This window comes from Oncorhynchus tshawytscha, linkage group LG19, assembly GCF_018296145.1.
Source record: "Oncorhynchus tshawytscha isolate Ot180627B linkage group LG19, Otsh_v2.0, whole genome shotgun sequence".
Classification (NCBI taxonomy): domain Eukaryota; kingdom Metazoa; phylum Chordata; class Actinopteri; order Salmoniformes; family Salmonidae; genus Oncorhynchus; species Oncorhynchus tshawytscha.
Genome location: NC_056447.1, coordinates 44,531,066 through 44,549,755, shown reverse-complemented (window position 1 = coordinate 44,549,755; position 18,690 = coordinate 44,531,066). Strand labels below are relative to the sequence as shown.

The 18,690-nt window shown below is 42.8% G+C and overlaps 1 protein-coding gene across 2 annotated transcripts; it reads left to right on the top strand.

Annotated features, from left to right (window-relative positions):
* Positions 1-3,287: 3,287 nt before the first annotated feature.
* amfra (autocrine motility factor receptor a) lies at positions 3,288-17,215 on the top strand. Of its 2 annotated transcripts, none has more exons than XM_024380013.2 (13): positions 3,288-4,317; positions 9,478-9,570; positions 9,982-10,146; positions 10,369-10,521; positions 10,805-10,845; positions 11,506-11,638; positions 11,853-11,986; positions 12,187-12,297; positions 12,475-12,674; positions 14,545-14,641; positions 15,046-15,152; positions 15,335-15,469; positions 15,711-15,852. In XM_024380013.2, exons 1-12 carry the CDS (start codon positions 4,069-4,071, stop codon positions 15,424-15,426), a joined length of 1,575 nt encoding a protein of 524 aa, XP_024235781.1. In that variant the 5' UTR covers positions 3,288-4,068; the 3' UTR covers positions 15,427-15,469; positions 15,711-15,852. The 2 variants fall into 2 exon arrangements, with proteins under 2 accessions (XP_024235781.1, XP_024235780.1); XM_024380012.2 differs by lacking the exon at positions 14,545-14,641 and adding an exon at positions 16,811-17,215 and having other exon boundaries at positions 3,291-4,317; positions 15,711-15,901.
* The last annotated feature ends 1,475 nt before the right edge of the window (positions 17,216-18,690 follow it).

The window sequence follows — 18,690 nt, the reverse complement described above, 5'->3', positions numbered from 1 at the left end:
GGATGGCGAAGTGTGCTAAAGCAGTAAATAAAACAAGCGTAGGGAGGAGGATTCTGATGTTAACATGCATTAAACCAAGGCTTTTACGGTTACAGAAGTCAACAAATGAGAACACCTGGGGAATAGGAGTGATGCTGGGGGCTGCAGGACCTGGGTTAACCTCTACATCACCAGAGGAACATAGGAGGAGTAGGATAAAGGTACGCCTAAAGGCTATAAGAAAAGGATGTCTAGTGCGTTCGGAACAGAGAGTAAAAGGAGAAGATTTCTGGGCTTAGAAGAATAGATTCAAGGCATAATGTACAGACAAGGGTATGGTAGTATCTGAGTACAGTGGAGGTAATCCTATGCATTGAGTGATGATGAGAGAGGTTTTGTCTAGAGGCACCAGTTAAGCCAGGTGAGGTCACCACATGTGTGGGGGGTGGAACAAATTAGCTATCTAAGGCATGTAGGGCAGGGGGGCTCTACAGTGAAATAAGAGAATAATAACTAACCAAAACAGCAATAGACAAGGCATATTGATATTAGGGAGAGGCATGTGTAGCCAAGTGATCACAGGGTCCAATGAGCAGCAATAGGTGAGTCAGGGAGCCGTTCGGTAGTCGCTACTACGGTAGGCAAGCTGGAGACATGATGATTCAGACAGCTAGCGGCCCGGGGCCTAGCAGATGGTCCTTTGGTGACGTCGCAACGGAAGAGCCTTTTGAAACCATCTCGGATGATTACATCGGCAGACCAGTCATGATGGATCGACGGGGCTCCGAGTCGGCAATAAAGGGTCCAGGCCAATTGGCAAAAGAGCTATTGGAGCCCAAGAATTAGCTGGTGGACCTGTTCGGCTAGCCGGGAGATGGTCCTAGCTTGAGGCTAGCTCAAGGCTAACTGGTGCTTGCTTCGGGACAGAGGCGTTAGCCAGCAGTAGCCATTCGAATGCAGCTTGCAAGCTGCTGTCCCTAAGTGTGTCACGACGTGCCAGACTTCAGTTGTTTGAGTCAGTGACGTGATCTTCCTGTCCGGTTTTGCCCCCCTTCGGGCTTGTGCGGTGGAGGACATCTTTGAAGGCTATACTCAGCCTTGTCTCAGGGTAGTTAGTTGGTGGACTCTTGATATCCCTCTACTGGTGTGGGGGCTGTGCTTTGGCAAAGTGGATGGGGTTATATCCTGCCTGGTTGGCCCTGTCCGGGGGTATCGTCAGACAGGGCCACAGTGTCCCCCGACCCCCCCATTCTCAGCATCCAGTATCTATGCTGCAATAGTCTATGTGCTGGTGGTCTAGGGTCAGTCTGTCCTATCTGGTGTAATTATCCTGTCTTATCTGATGTCCTGTATAAACTTAAGTATGCACCCATCTCTCTCTCTCTCCCCTCCCAGAGAACCTGAGCCTTAGGACCATGCCTCAGGACTACCTGACCTGATGACTCCTGGCTGTGTCCGTCCCCAGTTCACCTGGTCGTGCTGCTGATCCAGTTTCTGCTGTTTTGCATGTGGCTATTTAATCCTGAGGTGCTGACCTGTTGCACCCTCTACAACCACTGTGATTATTATTTGACCCTGCTGGTCATCTATGAACGTTTGAACATCTTGAAGTAAGATTTGGCCTTAATGGCCATGTACGCTTATAATCTCCACCCAGCACAGCCAGAAGAGGAATGGCCACCCCTCAGGGTCTGGTTCCTCTCTAGGTTTCTTCCTAGGTTCCTGCCTTTCTAGGGAGTTTTTCCTAGCCACCATGCTTCTAGATCTGCATTGCTTGCTGTTTGGGGTTTCAGGCTGGGTTTCTGTATAAGCACTTTGTGACATCTGCTGTTGTAAAAAAAAAAGAAGCTTCATAAATACATTTGATTTGATTGAATATAAAGTGTTATGTTTGGTGCAAATCCAACACAACACACTCTTCATATTTTCAAGCATGGTGGTGGCTGCATCATGTTATGGGTATACTTGTCATTGGCAAGGACTAGGGAGTTTTTTTAGGATAAAAATAAACAGAATAGAGCTAAGCAGAGGCAAAATCTTAAAGGAAAACCTGGTTCAGTCTTTTTTCTACAGACACTGGGAGATAAATTCACCTTTCAGCAGGACAATAACCTAAAACACAAGGCCAACTATACTGCTGCTTACCAAGAGGACATTGAAGGTTCCTGAGTGGCCTAGTTACAGTTTTGAATCAAATCTGCTTGAAAATCTATGGCAAGACTTGAAAATGGCTGTCTAGCAATGATCAACAACCAATTTGACAGAGCTTGAACATTTTTTTAAATGATAATGTGAAAATATTGTACAATTCATGTGTGCAAAGCTCTTAGTGATGTACCCAGAAACATTCACAGCTGTAATCGCTGTCAAAGGTGATTCTAACATGTATTCTATCTCAAGGCCATCAGACTGTTAAACAGCCACCACTAACATTGAGTGGCTGCTGCCAACACACTGTCAATGACACTGACTCAACTCCAGCCACTTTAATAATGGGAATTGATGGGAAATGATGTAAATATATCACTAGCCACTTTAAACAATGCTACCTTATATAATGTTACTTACCCTACATTATTCATCTCATATGCATACGTATATACTGTACTCTATATCATCGACTGCATCCTTATGTAATACATGTATCACTAGCCACTTTATGCCACTTGGTTTACATACTCATCTCATATGTATGTACTGTACTCGATATCATCTACTGTATCTTGCCTATGCTGCTCTGTACCATCACTCATTCATATATCCTTATGTACATATTCTTTATCCCCTTACACTGTGTATAAGACAGTAGTTTTTTGGAATTGTTAGTTAGATTACTTGTTCGTTATTACTGCATTGTCGGAACCAGAAGCACTAGCATTTCGCTACACTCGCATTAACATCTGCTAACCATGTGTATGTGACAAATAAAAAATTTGATTTGATTTATTGACTCAGGGGTGTGAAAACTTATGTAAATGAGATATTTCTGTATTTAATTTTCAATAAATGTGTTAAAAGTTCTAAAAACATGTTTTCACTTTGTCATTATTGTATTGTGTGTATTATGTGTAGATGGGTGAGAAGAACATATATTTAATACATTTTGAATTCAGGCTGTAACATAACAAAATGTGGAATAAGTAACGGGGTATGAATACTTTCTGAAGGTACAGTAGGTATGATGCCTTACTCTGAATGAGGTCCCTTGCTGAGACAACATGGCTGCGTTCACACAGGCAGACAAATTCTGATATTTTTTATGTAACTAGAGTGCTCTCTGATCCAGCCAATCTAGAGAGGAAACCAGATGCTCCAAAACCGGAAGTACACCGAAATAGACGCAATAAAGTGGAAACTCAGAGATATTGCTACAGCAACATGCAATAGGAGGGTCGACACAGTTAAGCCTTTGACGTTTTCATCATAGAGACGCCGATATACAGTTGGTATTTGGCGACATCGTACATAGTTATCAGCGTGGACGAAATGTCAAGAGTTTTTAATCCTGGTTACTAGCTAGCTAAACTGTTGTTGTTGATTTACCAGTCGTCCATATACCTAGCTAGCTAGCTAGCTAGCCAATGAGGATACATATCAAATGTTACCACGGTATTAGCTACAAACGAGATAATTAAGTTAACGTTTTCTAAATAACGCTAAATTAAATGTGCACTACGCATAAATCGCTGCGCCATTTCCTGCTTGTTTGCTAAAATTCTAATAGTACGCCTAATTTCAGTTTGTGATAAAAACAGATTCAGTGTACCATATAAACCGTCGATAAATATATTTTCAATAACCAAAAAATATAGTATTTATCTGTTTGAAGCTGGTGTATTGAACTGAAAGTAAAAGAGAAAATTTAAAACGGGAAGGAAAGATATAGCGCACACAACATATCTACCGCTTCTTGGACTTGCGAATTACATATCTATTACTGAAATTTCTATGTGTATTTTGGTGGGGTCTTCCAAAAAGTGACATTTCATCTTGAAATCACTAGTTGATAAAAGAATCTCTCGAAATAGGTGTTCACTCAATACGTATTTATCTGAACTTTCCAAAGTGGCAAACCTTGCACCAGTCAATATGCCTTTGCTGTTTTTGGAGAGATTTCCATGGCCCAGTTTGCAGACATACACAGCTCTGAGTGCTGTATTTCTCGCTGGGTCAATATTGAGTGGCTACTGTACTGTCCCAGAGCCAGTAGAGTACACACAGACACAGAGCAGTTCTCCTGTAGAAAGTGATGATGTTGATGAGGACCCAATCACCAGCCTTAGCGATGTGGCAGCCACTGTCCGGTTGTACCTGGTCTCAGACACTGTTTTTGTTTGGGTAAGTTCATGAACTCTGCTCCTGTGGTTTGTTGATAATTCAGTACAATTCAAAGCATGACTATCTGAATATTGTGCAGCGGACTAAACTCCACTACATGGTAAAGGATGTTTAATGATATACTTCACCAACGGCGTGGAGCTGAGAACAGGCTTTGCGGAATCTAGCTCCGACCACATCAATTTGCCTGAGGTTAATACTTCAAAAATATATAAATTATGAAACGGCCAATGTTTATCCTCTGTAGTTGCGTGCCTTTCTTTGTTTACTGAAATCCATACTTTTTCAATAAAGGGTTACAAGGTGGGTGTTTTTAATATTTTTTGAAGTATTAACCTTGGGTGAATCGATATAGTCCGAGCTACAGTACCATTCAAACGTTTGGACACACCTACTTATTCACACCTACTTATTTAAGGGTTTTTCTTTATTTTTTAAACTACTTTCTACATTGTAGAATAAAAATGAAAGCTATGAAATACCACACCATGGAATCATGTAGTAACCAAAAAAGTGTTAAACAAATCAAAATATATTTGAGATTCTTCAATGTAGCCACCCTTTGCCTTGGTGACAGCTTTGTACACTTGGCATTCTCTGAAACCAGCTTCATGAGGTAGTCACCTGGAATGCTTTTCAAACTGTCTTGAATGAGTTCCCACATATGCTGAGCACTTGTTGTCTGCTTTTCATTCATTCTGCGGTCCAACTCATCCCATACCATCTCAATTGGCTTGAGGTTGGGTGATTTTGGAGGCCAAGTAATCTGATGCAGCACTCCATCACTCTCCTTGGTCAAATAGCCCTTACACATCCAGGAGGTGTGTTTTGGGTCATTGTTCTGTTGAAAAACAAATCATAGTCCCACTAAGCGCAACCCAGATGGGATGATGTATCGCTGCAAAATGCTGTGGTAGCTATGCTGGTTAAGTGTGCCTTGAATTCTAAATAAATCACAGACCATCACACCTGCGGAGATCATCCATTCACGTACTTTGCATCTCACAAAGACATGGCGGTTGGAACCAAAAATCTCAAATTTGTACTCATCAGACCAAAGGACAGATTTCTACCAGTCTAATGTCCATTGCTCATGTTTCTTGGCCCAAGCAAGTTTCTTCTTATTATTGTTGTCCTTTAGTAGTGGTTTCTTTTCAGGAATTCGACCATGATGGCCTGATTCACGCAGTCTCCTCTGAACAGTTGATGTCTGTTACTTGAACTCTGAAGCATTTATTTGGGCTGCATTCTGAGGTCCAGTTAATTGCTTATTTCTGAGGCTGGTAACTCTAATGAACTTATCCTTTGCAGCAGAAGTAACTATGGATCTTCCTTTCCTGTGGCGGTTCTCATGAGAGCCAGTTTCATTATAGCCCTTGATGGTTTTTGCAACTGCACTTGAAGAAACTTTCAAGTTCTTGACATTTTCCAGATTGACTGACCTTCACCTCTTAAAGTAATGATGGACAGTCGTTTCTCTTTGCTTATTTGAGCTGTTCTTGCTAAAATATGGACTTTGTCTTTTACCAAATAGGGCTATCTTCTGTACCAACCCTACCTTGTCACAACACAACTGATTGGCTCAAACACATTAAGAAGGAAAGAAATTCCACAACATATCTTTAACAATACATACCTTTTTAACTGAAATGCATTCAAGGTGACTACCTAAAGAAGCTGGTTGAGAGAATGGCAGGAGTGTACAACGCTGTCATCAAGGTAAAGGGTGGCTACTTTGAAGAATCTCAAATATAAAATATATTTTGAGTTGTTTAACACTTTTTTTTGTTGTTTGTTACTACATGATTCCATATGTGTTATTTCATAGTTTTGATGTCTTCACTATTATTCTACAATGTAGAAAATAGTAAAAAATAAAGAAAAACCTAGAGAGGAACCAGGCTATGAGGGGTGGCCAGTCCTCTTCTTGCTGTGCCGAGTGGAGATTATAACAGAACATGGCCAAGATGTTCAAATGTTAATAAATGACCAGCATGGTCAAATAATAATAATCACAGTAGTTGTCGAGGTTGCAGCAAGTCAGCACCTCAGGAGTAAATGTCAGTTGGCTTTTCATAGCCGATCATTAAGAGTATCTCTACCACTCCTGCTGTCTCTAGAGAGTTGAAAACAGCATGTCTGGGACAGGTAGCACATCCGGTGAACAGGTCAGGATTCCATAGCCGCAGGCAGAACAGTTGAAACTGGAGCAGCAGCACGGCCAGGTGGACTGGGGACAGCAAGGAGTCCTCATGCCAGGTAGTCCTGAGGCATGGTCCTAGGGCTCAGGTCCTCTGAGAGAGATAATTAGAGAGAGCATACTTAAATTCACACAGGACACCGGATAAGACCTGAGAAGTACTCCAGATATAACAAACTGAACCAACCCCCTCGATACAAACTACTGCAGCATAAATACTGGTGGCTGAGATAGGAGGGGTCAGGAGACACTGTGGCCTCATCTGATGATACCCCCGGACAGGGCCAAACAGGAAGGATATATTTGCCAAAGCACAGCCCCCACACCACTAGAGGGATATCTTCAACCACCAATTTACCATCCTGAGACAAGGCCGGAGTATAGTCCACAAAGCTCTCCTCCACGGCCCAACCCAGACAGGAAGATTACATCAGTGACTCAACCCACTCAAGTGATGGCATGAAAGTAGTAGCAGTAGTCTAACCTAGAAGTAGCAAAAGCATGGATACATTTTTCTGCATCATTTTTGGACAGAAAGTTTCATATTTTTGCAATGTTACGTAGATGGAAAAAAAGCTGTCCTTGAAACAGTCCTGATATGTTCGTCAAAAGAGAGATCAGGGTCCAGAGTAACACCAAGGTCCTTCACAGTTTTATTTGAGACGACTGTACAACCATTAAGATTAATTGTCAGATTCAACAGAAGATCTCTTTGTTTCTTGGGACCTAGAACAAGCATCTCTGTCTTGTCCGAGTTTACTTCCTTATGTCTGAAACAAAGACTTCTAGCGTGGGCAATTTTGGGGCTTCACTATGTTTCATTGAAATGTACAGCTGTGTGTCATCCGCATAGCAGTGAAAGTTAACATTATGTTTTCAAATGACATCCCCAAGAGGTAAAATATGTAGTGAAAACAATAGTGGTCCTAAAATGGAACCTTGAGGAACACCTAAATTTACAGTTGATTTGTCAGAGGACAAACCATTCACAGAGACAAACTAATATCTTTCCGACAGATAAGATCTAAACCAGGCCAGAACTTGTTCGTGTAGACCAATTTGGGTTTCCAATCTCTCCAAAAGAATGTGGTGATCGATGGTATCAAAAGCAGCACTAAGGTCTAGGAGCACGAGGACAGATGCAGAGCCTCAGTCTGATGCCATTAAAAGGTAATTTACCACCTTCACAAGTGCAGTCTCAGTGCTATGATGGTGTCTAAAACCAGACTGAAGCATTTCGTATACATTGTTTGTCATCAGGAAGGCAGTGAGTTGCTGCGCAACAGCCTTTTCTAAAATTTGAGAGGAATGGAAGATTCGATATAGGCCGATTAGTTTTTTATATTTTCTGGGTCAAGGTTTGGCTTTTTCAAGAGAGTCTTTATTACTGCCGCTTTTAGTGAGTTTGGTACACATCTGGTGAATGGAGAGCCGTTTATTATGTTCAACATAGGAGGGCTAATCACAGGAAGCAGCTCTTTCAGTAGTTTAGTTGGAATATAGGGTCCAGTATGCAGCTTGACGGTTTAGAGGCCATGATTATTTTCATTGTGTCAAGAGATATAGTACTAAAACACTTGAGCGTCTCTCTTGATCCTAGGTCCTGGCAGAGTTGTGCAGACTCAGGACAACTGAGCTTTGAAGGAATACCTAGATTTAAAGAGGAGTCCGTCATTTGCTTTCTAATAATCATTAACTTTTCCTCAAAGAAGTTCATGAATGTATTACGGCTGAAGTGAAAGCCATCCTCACTTGGGGAATGCTGCTTTTTAGTTAGCTTTGCGACAGTATCAAAAATACATTTCAGATTGTACTTATTTTCCTCAATTAAGTTGGAAAAATAGGATGATCGAGCAGCAGTGAGGGCTCTTTGATACTGCACGGTACTGTCTTTCCAAGCTAGTCGGAAGACTTCCAGTTTGGTGTGGCGCCATTTCTGTTCCAATTTTCTGCAAGCTTGTTTCAGAGCTCAGGTATTTTCTGTATACCAGGGAGCTAGTTTCTTATGAAAAATGTTTTTCGTTTTTAGGGGTGCAACTGCATCTAGGGTATTGCGCAAGGTTAAATTGAGTTCCTCGGTTAGGTGGTTAACTGATTTTTGTCCTCTGACGTCTTTGGGTAGGCAGAGGGAGTCTGGAAGGGCATCAAGGAATCTTTGTGTTGTCTGTGAATTTATAGCACAACTTTTGATGCTCCTTGGTTGGGGTCTGAGCAGATTATTTGTTGCATTTGCAAATGTCATAAAATGGTGGTCCGATAGTCCAGGATTATGAGGAAAAATATTAAGATCCACAACATTTATTCCATGGGACAAAACTAGGTCCAGAGTATGACAGTGAGTAGGTCCAGAGACATGTTGGACAAAACCCACTGAGTCGATGATGGCTCCGAAAAGCCTTTTGGAGTGGGTCTGTGGACTTTTCCATGTGAATATTAAAGTCACCAAAAATTAGAATATTATCTGCTATGACTACAAGGTCCGATAGGAATTCAGGGAACTCAATGATGAACGCTGTATATGGCCCAGGAGGCCTGTAAACAGTACCTATTAAAAGTGATTGAGTAGGCTGCATAGATTTCTATATTGAAATTTGCTATCGTAAATGTTAGCAACACCACCGCCTTTGTGGGATGTAAGGGGGATATGGTCACTAGTGTAACCAGGAGGTGAGGCCTCATTTAACACAGTAAATTCATCAGGATTGTCCAAACTTTTGACTTTGTACAGTATATTCCAGAAAGATTGGTCTTGGCTCCACACTGTTGGTGAAGTTCATCAGAAACTTCCTGTACCCTGGAGATTAGTCCGCTAGATATTGTGCTGATATTGCAATTGAGACTTTCGTAACCCGGGACAAACTTTTACCTTGATATTGAAATAATGGATTTGGGATAGTGTCAATTTGCTGTTTCATTTGATGGCTGATTTAACGTTCAATTCAATATGTCATGTTGATCAGGTGATGGTGAATACAGCCTGCTGTGTCCTGATGCTGATTGCAAAGGTGATCCAGTGCATTGTCTTTGGGCCGCTCCGTGTCAGTGAAAAACAGGTAAGTAGGAATGTGTTTGGTGTTTTTCTAGGTAATGTCATTCATTAACCAGGTAGCCTAATGTTTTTCTTTGAAACACTTACTGCAAACTGCCAGGTCCCCTGTAACTGGGGTATAATGGGAATGTAATTTCATTAGTAGTCATTGAGATATGCATGCTAAGATCGAGGCCACTATCATAAACATTTTATTATGCAGCTGAATTAAATCCTCACGAAACCCAGATGAGATGCCTGGATAAGGCCAAAATGTAATAAATATGCCAATCTTTGATAAATCATTGCTCAATTATGCTTTTAGATACAACTGTAAAATATGTCAACAATCCTTCCTCAAAACAAGAAAGCTATTGCGACTAAATCAAATGTTGTAATGCCCTGTCTGGGCTGGCTGCTTTCTCTGTCGAAACAGCACCTAAAGGACAAGTTCTGGAACTTCATCTTCTACAAGTTTATCTTCATCTTCGGGGTGCTCAACGTTCAGACGGTGGAGGAGGTGGTGATGTGGTGTCTGTGGTTTGCTGTCCTCGTCTTCATGCACCTCATGGTCCAGCTCTGCAAGGACCGCTTTGAATATGTTTGTTTCCAATAGTCCTATATACGAGTTATCCTCTTCTCACAATATTGTTTCATCATTTGTATTTAGCCAATATCTGTAAGGCTAATCAATAGTGTCTTGTTTTGTAAAACAAACTCTAATTTCCCCGGTTCATGAATAGGGTTTTTAATGTTATGATATTCTATTATCATCCACGGCAGTATCGTACTTTATCATTGAGTCTTGTGTGTGTTGTTACAGCTGTCATTCTCACCCACCACTCCTATGGACAGCCATGTGAGGGTTCTGACCCTGCTGGTGGGTATGCTGCTGACCTGCTGTGGCTTGGCTCTGCTCTGTGGGCTCCTGGGAAATCCCCACGGCATACACACCGTCACCTTCATGGCCGCTGAGGTAGGATGCCTGGAGCCCACTCCCCAGGTGGATCTCAACTGTTTTTCCTTGATTCATCGTGTCTCCTCGCCTCAGGAGAGGAATGTTTCTCCAATGCATTTTGAGATGGAGGCGACATTTAAAAAGTATTTTGGGTCCTCTTGCCTTTGTTTCTCTATTCTATATGGATAAACATTTGCGGTGTAGTGCTTATCTGCCTGTTTTTAATGTATACATCATGGTCTTATCTGATGATGCTCCCCATTATCTAACCAGACCATTGTTCTCTTATGTTTTCTTTCAGTGTATGCTGGTGTCCGTTAGAACTGGACATGTCATTATCCGGTAAGTGATTGTGCAGGCAATTGCCAAAATATTGTATATCTTGTATAAACCATTACCAATTGGTGGTACATCTTGTTAAGGTTCCCCAGCATGAAAACCAAACATGGCACTCAAACAGAAGGGGGATCTAACAAATAGTCACTGACGTCAAACAAAATTAAAGAGTTGGGGTTTTAGGAAGGGTTCTGAAAGATACTCTTGGGGCTGTCCACTGAAAGTTGCATAGCAACAACAACTGGAACCTAAAAGACACCCACCATGAGCGCCCACTAAGAGACAAATAAAATAAAAACCCACACCAAACTCAAAGACAGGAAGCAAACAAAAATGTTGGAGCAAAACAAAAACTGGGAAGATCAGATAAAGGATTGTTTTTCTAGAAATCTAATAGGGAGTTGACCTTCCACATCTCTCCAGACAACTGGGGCACTGGGCCAGCCACTCTTAAAAATTACCTGGGCCAGCACAGGTGAAACACCTTCCCACTAACAAGATGACAAACCAGCACAGGTGTAACACAAGCTGACTAACGAAGTGACACCAGTCTGTGCGCCCCACGTGCTAACGTCAAACCTCTAAATATAAATGGAAAATCCAAAGCCTGTAAAAATCTGAAAAGGCCGCACGCACGCACTGAACACCTGTTCCTGCTTCCTCCAGGTACTTTATCCACCTGTGGGACTTGAACCATGAGGGCACCTGGGAGAGTAAAGGATCCTACGTTTACTACACTGACTTTGTGATGGAGCTGGCTCTGCTGGGGCTGGACCTTATGCACCACATCCACATGCTGGTGAGTTCAACACCCATCCTCACAACCACTCACTTTCACACAAAACAACTGCACAAGAGCGGCATGTTCCTATTTGACTTGTTACTAGTGTCCATTTATCTATAGGACCCTTCATGTTGTAACCAGAATGTCTTCTTTCTACCAACTCTTTCTCCTATCCTCTCCTCTGCTCTTTTCTCCTCTTTCTCTCCCTATTCTCCCCTTCTCCTCTCAGCTGTTTGGTAACATCTGGCTCTCTATGGCCAGCCTGGTGATTTTCATGCAGCTGCGTTACCTGTTCCATGAGGTGCAGAAGAGAATCCGTCGCCACAAGAACTACCTCCATGTCATCAACAACATGGAGGCCAGGTTTGTTGCTCAGTCAAGCTTTATCTTTCTACATACTGAACAGTACCTGTATTTATTTACATTACATTGTGTTATAGCTGTATCCATCTATGCTCTGAGGGATATTTGAAGGCAAAAGGTTGAAAGCAAAAGATGAATTTCCATGATCTGAAAAGAAAATGGGCAAAGTATTGTTCTTCAAAGTATATTGTTGATTGCAGGTTTGCTGTGGCCACCTCTGATGAGCTGGTAGCGAACAATGATGACTGTGCTATCTGCTGGGACTCCATGTTGACAGCACGCAAGCTGCCCTGTGGACATCTCTTCCACAAGTGAGCAGATATGCAAAAACGCTTAACCCCCATGCAGTGTGCATTTCAGCAACCACAACTATCTATTCTGCTATACATAACTCCAGTCCATTATCATGATTGAACATTGTGCCTAGTGCTACATAAAATTAAAGCATTATTATAGTCACTATTAACAGTGTGTTTTTGTGTGCCCAGCTCTTGCCTGCGTTCCTGGTTGGAGCAGGACACGTCGTGTCCCACGTGCCGTATGTCTCTGAACATCAGCGAGGGGGCTGGAGGAGAGAGAGAGGAGAGGCAGAGGGAGCCCATGCTGGAAGACAACATGGGCCCTGGAGGCCCCGGGCCAGATGCAAGGCAACACCTCAACCAACACAACCACTTCTTCCACTTTGATGGTGAGGCCCCAACACTCACCCAGTATACTCACTTTTCTACTTTTTTACTAGCACCCAGAATCAGAACAAATTTATTTCACAGGGACAGGAGACATTAATCAACATTTAGGCTTAAGTGTAAATCATAGTCCCGCATCCCATTGTGACATAGCTATGCGTTTCTGAGACCACCGTCTGCGGGGGACGCACTAAATTCCCAACCAACGTATCTCCGGTATGTGTCCTCTATATTTGAGTGTGTTGACAGTTGGAGAAATTGCTTGAGCCGTGCTGAGAATTCAAAAAGTATCAAAGCCAACGGTCCAATATTCTAGAACATTGCTTTGCGTACATGTTTTGGTGCTTTAAAAGTATGTAAATAAGTAGTAGGTTTTATTGGTTTCTCTCAGTCAGACTGAATTGTACACCAATTTACATTCATAACATGAATAATTAAATAATTATCAAATAGTAAAATCCTAAACCAGTAAAACACTTAGTATAATACAATGTTAAAATATGCAATATACGCTGAGTGTACAAAACATTAAGAGCGCATTCCTAATATTGAGTTGCACCCCACCTTTGCCCTCAGAACAGCCTCAATTCATCAGGGAGTGGACTCTACAAGGTGTCGAAAGCATTGCACAGGGATGGCGGTCCATGTTGACTCCAATGCTTCCCACAGTTGTGTCAAGTTGGCTGGATGTCATTTGGATGGTGGACCCTTCTTGATACACAGGATACTGTTGAGTGTGAACCTGGCAGTGTTGCAGTTCTTGTCACAAACCGGGGCGCCTCCCACCTACTACCATACCCCGTTCAAAAACACTTCAATATATTGTCTTGCCCATTCACCCTCTGAATGGCATACATACACCATCCATCTCTCAATTGTCTCAAGGCTTAAAAATCCTTATTTAACCTGTCTCCTCCCCATCATCTACACTGATTGAAGTGGATTTAACAAGTGACATCAAATGTTATTTGTCACATGCGCCAAATACAACCTTACCGTAAAAAAAAATCTAAGTAAACTAAAGGAAAAATAGTAACACACAATACAATAGCAATAACTAGGCTATATAGTCAATATGCGGGGGTACGACGTAGAAGTAATATGTACATGTAGGTTGGGGTAAAGTGACTAGGCATAGATAATAACAGAGTAGTTTGTGTGTGTGTGGATTCCACTGAGTGTACATCAAGCCTGTGCAAGAGTCAGTGCAACAAATAATAATAAAATACGGGTGTCAATTTAAATAGTCCGTGTAGCCATTTGATTAACTGTTCAGCAGTCTTATGGCTTGGGGGTTGAAGCTGTTAAGCCTTTTGGTACCAGACTGGGCTTTCCGGTACTGCTTGCCGTGCGGTAACCGAGAGAACCATCTACGACTTGGGTGTCTGGAGTCTGACAATTTTTAGGGCCTTCCTCTGACACCACCTGGTATAGAGGTCCTGGATGGCAGTGGGTTCAGCCACAGTGATGGAATGGGCCATACACATTACCCTCTGTAGCATGTTGCGGTTGGATTCCAAGCAGTTGCCATACCAGGCGGTGATGCAGCTAGTCGGGATGCTCTCAATGGTGCAGCCATTGGTCAGTCTATGTCATGGAAAGAGCAGGTGTTCTTAATGTTTTGTATACAAACAACAATACTATAAAGACATGGTGTGGGTGGCAGCTTTGTATTTGTATATATTAAGGATCCCCATTTAGTTCCTGCCAAGGCAGCAGTTACTCTTCCTGGGGTCCAGCAACATTAAGGCCGTTATATACAACTTCAAATATTACATTACATTTCATAACACTTTACACAATACATTCAGTGTGGTTCCTCAGGCCACTACTCTACTACCACATATCTAGAAAATACATATTTCCACACAGGGTTGGCAGCTTCATGTTCAGCGTCATTGAGGGCAAGGAAAAGGACCGGGCCAAGGAGGGTCCCCTGGGCCACCCCACATGAGGGACTCTCATTCAGGTGGGGCACCATAATGACCTGTTGTCTCCTGTCAGAGAGAAAGTCCCAAACCCATGGGACTATTTCAAGCCTCACCCCCATTGACAGGATATTTTTGATTATAGTAGTTAACCCTGTCAAATTCTTTACTCATCAATGTAAATGTCAGTGTTGGCTATGAAACTAAATGACATCTGTAGTCCCTATTAGTTTTGTTGTTTTCTGGATCAGGTCTCAGTATCTTTAGGGCCAAGAGTAACACCCATAAAATATGCAGATAGACATCCTCTCAGTGGTTAATCTGACACAGTTGGCGACTATTCAGGCTTTTCTCACACCACTCTAAATCCATATACAGATTAGAGAGGACACCTCTCCATGAATATCTAATGAGCTTGACCGTGCATGTATTTCACCCCTACTAGGTTCTCGCATTGCCAGCTGGCTGCCCAGTTTCTCTGTGGAAGTGATGCACACAACCAACATCCTGGGAATCGTACAACAGGCCAACAACTCCCAGCTCAATGCCATGGTCAGTGTTTGTGGGGTCCATCCATTACTTGTTTTTCTTTTTACCAGTGTCTCATTATATTCTTGTTAACTTTCACCTGTGCTATTCTCTCATGTCAGTAACAATGAAGATAAGGAGGTAAAGAAAGGAGGCTACATTAGATGTTTGAAATAATGCTACATCTCCTCTCTCGCTATCTTTAGGCCCATCAAATCGGGGAGATGTTTCCGGAGGTTCCCTACCATCTTGTGCTGCAGGATCTGCAGCTGACCCGCTCTGTAGAGGTCACCACTGACAACATCCTGGATGGACGCATTGTGGTTCCTTTCCCCATACAGGTCAGTCCCACACTGCTACAGGGAACTCCACACGCTGGTTGTGTGGGTGCTTATGTGGTCTCCTTGGATGTGACATTAACATAAGGAAGGGCTAAAATAGAGTTCAGGGTCAATTCATCCCATGAGCCGATACCCAAAATTACTTGAGAAAAGCCTTCTTGGGACACTTGACTTCCACAGTAAGTTTAGAGCATACCTGACTTCCAGGTCTGCTTAAAATGTCTGCTGTCTCCCTCTCCAGCCTGTGGATCACTCTGCCTCCCAGGTCAACCCCTCCCCACAAGATGTGGGTGGGGCCAGCGGGAGTTCAGAGTTCGTGACCCCCGAGGTGGAGGACTTTGAGGTCAGAGGCAGCCGCTTCTCCAAGTCAGCCGAGGAGAGACAGAAGATACTGCTACAGAGGAAAGATGAGCTACTGCTACGAGCACAGAGGTACTGGATCTGCTTATTTAAAGTTAAAAAGAAAGCACTGACTTCAATGGAACACTTCCAGTTCCTAACCTGCTAGCCTGGATTTCAAATTAATCTATTATGGATGTTGCAAATGACGCAAATTGTCTATTTTATCATATTTACTACCTTTCTATGATCTGTGCCCACTTGTCTATTGATGTTTTTGTTAGAATATTTGGTATTGTATGCAAAAGGGGTCGTACCCTGTGCTTTTCACCTTTTCATGCTGCTCTATTCCATTCAGCTCATTGTGTTTCTCATGCTCCTATTAATGGTACTGATCTCTATTGTCAGCGATGGCTAATAATACGACCTGGTCGTGAGGCTCTGAGCAGCACTGACCCCATTAGCTCACCGATAGACATGTCCCCCGGCACCAGGACATTAACATGCCTGGCTTTAAATAGTACTTGTCTTCTTTCAAATACAGTTTGTTAGATGGGCAGAGTCTGCAGTTGCACTTTTGGGACTATTCTATTGGTTCCATTGCACCAGGCAAGCTAAATCAAGCTGAGCCAAAGTATTTTTTTTAAAATAAGCAAATATTAAATACCACCCTAGCTTCATGTCCACATCCCGGCTCAACCTTAACCCTAGCCTCAACCCTAACTCTAGCCTCAACACTAGCCTCAACCACAACCCTAACTCTAGCCTCAACCCTAACCTTAGCTTCATGTCCACGTCCCTGCTCAACCGTAGCCTCAACCCTAACCCTAGCTTCATGTCCACGTCCCTGCTCAACCGTAGCCTTAACCCTAGCTTCATGTCCACGTCCCGGCTCAACCCTAACCCTAGCTTCATGTCCACATCCTGGCTCAACCGTAACCCTAAGAACTCAGCAGAGGTCTTAAACTAAAACCTGCTCCTCTCTTCCTGCGCCCCTCTCAGGAGATATCTGAGCAAGAGCCCAGAGGAAAACGCTGCTGCTATGAACGACGATGATGAGTACGATGAAGGTCTGCCCTCTCTTGAGGATGACATCCCAGCAGGTTCAGTTTTAGACTCTATGACCCTGCGACGCAGAAAGTTAGCGGCAGCTGCTGAGCGCCGCATGCACACTTACCAGTGAAGAGGCTGGACTGGGAACTAGGGCCGGGATGATACCAGTATTACCATACTCGTTAGTATCATGGCAAGGAAACCAAACACAAAGGGGAATTAACTTTAGGAAAACATCCCTAATGTTGGGATCAAATGAAATTATGTTGTCATCCAGAGTCACATGTATTTATTTTCCAAGCTGTAGCAAACAATATCTTGCATACAGCAGGTTATTAAAGGACCAGAGTTAGATCTGCTTCGTGTTTTAATTTTGGTCATGGACATTTTTTTGTGATACTGGTATTGTTACAGCCCTAGTGGGAACCAGTAAGATTTATACTGGTTACGACAGGTCTCACTGTACCACCAAACCTGCCCCTCTACAGTCCATCTAGGGCCGGAGTAAATAACCTACTACTGAATGGACTGTCTATCTGTTAAATTAACCTGAGAAATGCGCATGATTACATTTTTTCCCCACGCTGTGTTTTAAACATGAGATCCCAGGCTTTGTCACAATGGACCGTGACCGGGAGCCCCATAGGAGGGCGCACAATTGGCCCAGCACTGTCTGGGGTAGGGGAGGGTTTGGCCGGTGGGGCTTTCCTTGGCTCATCATGCTCTAGCAACTCCTTGTGATAGGGCCGGGCACCTGCAAGCTGAATCCCGTCGTCAATTGAACATATTGGTGCGGCTGACATCCAGCTCAAGCAGGCGGTGTGGTAAGAATGCAGCCAGCCAGGCGGGTCATGTTTCAGAGGACCCATGACTTGGCCTTTGCCTCTCCCGAGCCCATTGAGGAGTTGCAGAGATGCCAAGGGACCTAATTCTGGGAGAAAACTATGTTTTTTAAAAACTGCTTGTGGCCATAACACCCAGAACACGCCTGTTCAGGGTCAGGCCTGGTTAGTACTGAGACGGGAGATATTGTATTGTATTGTCCACATTTCTGCTCTTATCTCTACCATGAAGAAACATTGAACAGACAGTCTCCATCTACTTCCTGATACTGCAGAGTCTAGTACAGTTTGATGTAGGAAAGATCTATTTTCTGTCCTGAATACATATATAGGCGCACGTACTCTTCACTTTTCAAGAAAAACGTTCAGTTCCATTGCCTTGTGTATTGATAGTGTACCACTATGATTCATAGCTAAAAGCCACATTTGAATTTGTATTATAAGGACTTGAAATATGAATTGATTCTTTATTTGTGTACATGCATAGATGGCATAAGTAGCATTTAGATTGTCTACATGATTCTTCAAAACCTTGGGTAAAGGCTTTAGCTGGATCACACTTTATTTGAATGTTACTGACCTACAGTGCCTTCGGAAAGTATTCACACCCTTTTACTTTTTCCACATTTTGTTAGGTTACAGCCTTATTATAAAATTGATTCAATTGTTTTTTTTCCCTCGTCAATTTATACACAATACCCCAAATAAAAAAACAGATATCACCTTTACATAAGTATCCAGACAGTTTACTAAGTACTTTGTTGAAGCACTTTTGGCAGCAATTACAGCCTTGAGTCTTCTTGGGTAGGACGCTAAAAGCTTGACACACCTGTATTTGGGGAGTTTCTCCCATTCCTCTCAAGCTCTGTCAGGTTGGATGAAGTGTTGCCGCACAGCTATTTTCAGGTCTCTCCAGAGATGTTCAACTGGGTTCAAATCCGGGCTCTTTTTGGGCCACTCATGGATATTCAGAGACTTGTTCCGAAG